The 3818-nt window shown below is 57.1% G+C and overlaps 2 protein-coding genes across 2 annotated transcripts in view; both read left to right on the top strand.

Annotated features, from left to right (window-relative positions):
* The first annotated feature begins 267 nt into the window (after positions 1–267).
* Positions 268–2837, top strand: VOLCADRAFT_74899 (uncharacterized protein). The gene is made up of 5 exons (XM_002951092.1): positions 268–477; positions 813–1068; positions 1239–1373; positions 1624–2038; positions 2207–2837. Exons 2-5 carry the CDS (start codon positions 853–855, stop codon positions 2506–2508), a joined length of 1068 nt encoding a protein of 355 aa, XP_002951138.1. The 5' UTR covers positions 268–477; positions 813–852; the 3' UTR covers positions 2509–2837.
* A 288-nt stretch (positions 2838–3125) lies between these two features.
* The window catches only part of VOLCADRAFT_104987 (uncharacterized protein), a gene marked incomplete at its 5' end in the record, with an annotated part of 5188 nt that continues 4495 nt past the window's right edge, over positions 3126–3818 (top strand). Inside the window, 2 exons of the mRNA XM_002951093.1 lie at positions 3126–3132; positions 3320–3814. Of these exons, the coding sequence (XP_002951139.1) occupies positions 3126–3132; positions 3320–3814 (502 nt within the window). The remainder of the gene's footprint in view (positions 3133–3319; positions 3815–3818) is intronic.

Raw genomic sequence — 3818 nt, forward strand, 5'->3', positions numbered from 1 at the left:
ACAGTGATTGATGTGAGAGGCTGGATGCAGTGTGGTGTCGTCCTAACGCTCACAAGATCCCACATCGGAAGACATTGTTCTAAACCAGGCCATGCCGTCACGGAACGCCAGGGGTGCTCCCCAATGTGAGCCAGTCATGCCGGCCAGCGTGTCTCGGGAGAGCTCGCTGCGGCGCCTCTGCTTGCTCTTACAATAAGCAGATGGCGATTGCGGCGGCTCGACCGGGCACGCTGCGCTTCTGCTGCTGCTGCATTGCGGGTTGCTGAGATGATACCCTCATGACCGGATCGGGATAGTGCCCGCGACGGGAGTGTGTTTCCGGGTGTGCGTGCATGGGCGTGCGTTATGTCGCACGTCCTGCTGCCGCTCCTTTGCTCCCTTTTGCCCTTGCCCCTTCCTAATCTTCTAATCCTACTTGCTTCGTGGATGGATGCGTTGATGGCACAACAATGGCTGGCGTCTGGTGGTCGGAACTCGGTGAGGGCAATACTGGCAGCGCTTTTGACCTTTTCCTTGATTGGCGCTTCAAAGAATTATTTGTTGAGGACAATTTACCGTTTCGTCACTTGGATGCTGTAACACTTGCAGCGGGCAACTTTGGATTTTGCATAGAAGCACCTCTCCTCGCATTCCGACACTTGAACCGGAATTCAAAAACATGCCGTCCTCTACTCTTGGTTGTTTACTCATGCGCTTCGGTCCGAATTATGCTTGTCCGCGCGCGCCCTATCCCTCTCTGCCCCTTGCTCTGCGGGTGCTGCGCTGCTCCTCTTCCCCTTGTCTATTGTGCGCCTGCTTCCCTCTGCTCGCAGATGTCCCAATGAACCCTACCACAGGTCCCAATTTGTCAACATGGCCGCCATGATCTCCCAGCGCCGCGCTGCTGCCAGCGTTGCCTCCTCCGCCCCAAAGCGCGGCTCCCGTGTGGTCACCCGTGTGGCCCAGCCGCTGGCCCAGCCCGGCAGCCAGTCGGCTGCCGCCGATGCGTCCATGCTGGCTCGTGCCGGTCTGCCGCCCACGACCACTCCCTACGACAACTACGTGTTCGCTTCTATCAGGGAGGCTGAGGTGAGTTAGATGGCGAGCAAAGGGGTTGCTGTGTTCTATGAGGACAATCCTAGGAAAATCATTAGGACATCCTTTAAAGATTAAGTTATCGCACCTATCCGTTCAGCGTAATTCCAAGATTTACCCTATGCCTGCTCCGTATTAACGCAGTATAATGTCTTTCTGTGCAGGTCAACCGCGCCATGACCCGGCGCTACTTCAAGGACATGGACGAGTTCGCTGAGAGCGACGTGGTGATTGTGGGCGCGGGCTCCGCAGGCCTGGCGTGTGCCTACGAGCTGGGCAAGGTGGCGCCGCACCTCAAGGTGAACCACCTTGAGACAAACAACTGATACATTTCTACTAGGACCGGCATAAGAGCGATGGCTGGCTGTGCCGAGATTCAATTGAAGGCAGTGGCTTTAATCGAGTTTCTCAATCCTTAGTCCGGCCGAAGGCTAGCCTTGAAAATCATCGACCTGTGCTCATGCAGCTGCGAACATTCGTCTTCTGTTGTTTGTGAACATCTTATCCTCTAGCCGACTTGTCCTTCACCACCACCCACATCCCCTTCAGGTTGCTCTTCTCGAGCAGAGTGTGGCTCCCGGTGGCGGCGCCTGGCTCGGTGGCCAGCTGTTCAGCGCCATGGTGGTACGGAAGCCCGCCCACCTGATGCTGGACGAGCTGGAGGTGCCGTACGAGGACGAGGGTCACTACGTCGTCGTTCGCCACGCGGCCCTGCTGACGTCCACCCTCATGAGCCACGTGCTCAAGAACCCAAACGTGAAGCTCTTCAACGCCACCGCCGTGGAGGACCTCATCGTGAAGCCCGACCCCCAGCTGGGAGGTGCTCGCCGTGTGGCGGGAGTGGTGACCAACTGGTCGCTGGTGGCGCAGGCGCACGGCACCCAGTCGTGCATGGACCCCAACGTCATCGAGGCGGGCGTGGTGGTGTCGGCGTGCGGCCACGACGGGCCCTTCGGGGCAACCAGTAAGTGCCCTTCTGTGCGTCTGGGTGATGTACTTCCTACCTATCATCGTACTCCTGCGTTCTCTTGTCTCGCGCAGTGTCATAAAATGTAATTGTCATGTGTTCCTGAATTTAGCGTTGCCTGAAGATTTTATGTCTGCCTTACCCCTGTTTGCGCTCGACTCTTAGGCGTGAAGCGTCTTGCCCGCCTGGGCATGGTTCCCGGCGGCGAGGTCCCCGGCATGGGCGCCCTGGACATGGAGGCGGCTGAGGGCGCCATCGTGGGCGGCACTCGCGAGGTGGTACCGGGTATGGTGCTGGCGGGCATGGAGCTGGCGGAGGTGGACGGGTCGCCACGCATGGGACCCACGTTCGGCGCCATGATCGTGTCGGGACGTCGTGCTGCCCACGTGGCTCTTGCGGTGCTGGAGAAGCGCCGCAAAGTGGCGGCTGGTGCTGCTGCGGGCAAGGAGATGGCTGCCTCGGCTTGAACTAAGTCTCGGAAGTGTAGTGCTGGTCGTTTACGCTCTTCCTGTATTTCAGCAGGAGCATTGGAAAAGGATACAGGAGCTGTATGTTACTTATTGCATGCATGTATCGGATGTTTCGCTCCGGTGTTATTGTTGGATTTAGCAGAGTGGGATGTGAATCTTCTGCGCGTGCCTAAGAAATCTCGAACCCGTTGCATTCGTCGGTCCTGCTCGGAAGTATGTATAAGTTCAGTTTCGAGGTTGCTACGGTACAAACAGAATGGTTTTGGCTTGTAACGAATGAGAGGGCTGCGTTCGTCACGATACCGAAGACTGTAAATTTGTAGCTTAGATGCGGCAGGAGCAAAGCGAGTATAGCCTCTAAGCTAGGTTATGTACGGCAGCCGTATGGCTTGCTGAGAATTCGAATTTACTATTTCAGCTGACAGCTCCATAGTTCCGGCATTCTGCCTACACTATTGGAGCTTATTATTATTGTTGCTCTCACTTTTATCCAAGACCTTACCGACTACCCTCAAGCCTCATCGACGCTCTACCACAACGAATCGACATCGCCGCGGACCTGTCACTCTCCGAGGAACAACCAGGAGCTCCGTCAAAAAAAAAAAAATCAAAAAATGACGGGTAAGAGGACAAAGGCAACGGGAGATAACCTGGTCAACGCAGGAGCGGCCGAAGCAGCCGGCGAAGGGGGATCGGGCCAGATGCTGCCAGCCAACCAAAAACGACATAGAAGCCGCCAGGGATACTTTGAGCGGGAACATAGACCAGCCGACTCTTCACCAGCTGCTGCTGGGCGTCCTGTCAGCAGCGCAGGCCAACGCGCCAAAAGCGCCAGCCAGGGATCCCCGGACAGCACCGCCTCGGGATCGCTCTCCTGACGTTGTCATCACAAAAGACGTGACCATCATGCCATCCGCAAGAGAACAGCTAGCAGCAATAAGGACGGAAGTTCAAGCAAATGACGCACCGAAGCTGACAGCACCACACGAGCAGCGGGAGCAGCTCGACGAAGGAACGCTAATGCTGCTAGAGACCGCCATCACCGCGCTGGATGCGAACGAACCCCAGCTGGCCGTCGCGGGAGAATGCCTCAAGATCGCTCACCGCCGCCTTAAGTGCTACTCCGTTGCTCTGGCCAAGGCGGGCCCAGGAGCCAACGGTAATTTCACGGCCCCCTACGAAATCTGGCACGGCAGGCGGCGCAACTTCACCAAGCCCGAGTTCAAACCAGAGGCCATAGATAAGGGCGACATAGAGAGTGCATTAGCTAAAACGCGCAAGTCGGTGGCGGCGGACAGGGACGGTCA

This window comes from Volvox carteri (genome assembly GCF_000143455.1).
Source record: "Volvox carteri f. nagariensis unplaced genomic scaffold VOLCAscaffold_22, whole genome shotgun sequence".
Taxonomy (NCBI): Eukaryota; Viridiplantae; Chlorophyta; class Chlorophyceae; order Chlamydomonadales; family Volvocaceae; genus Volvox; species Volvox carteri.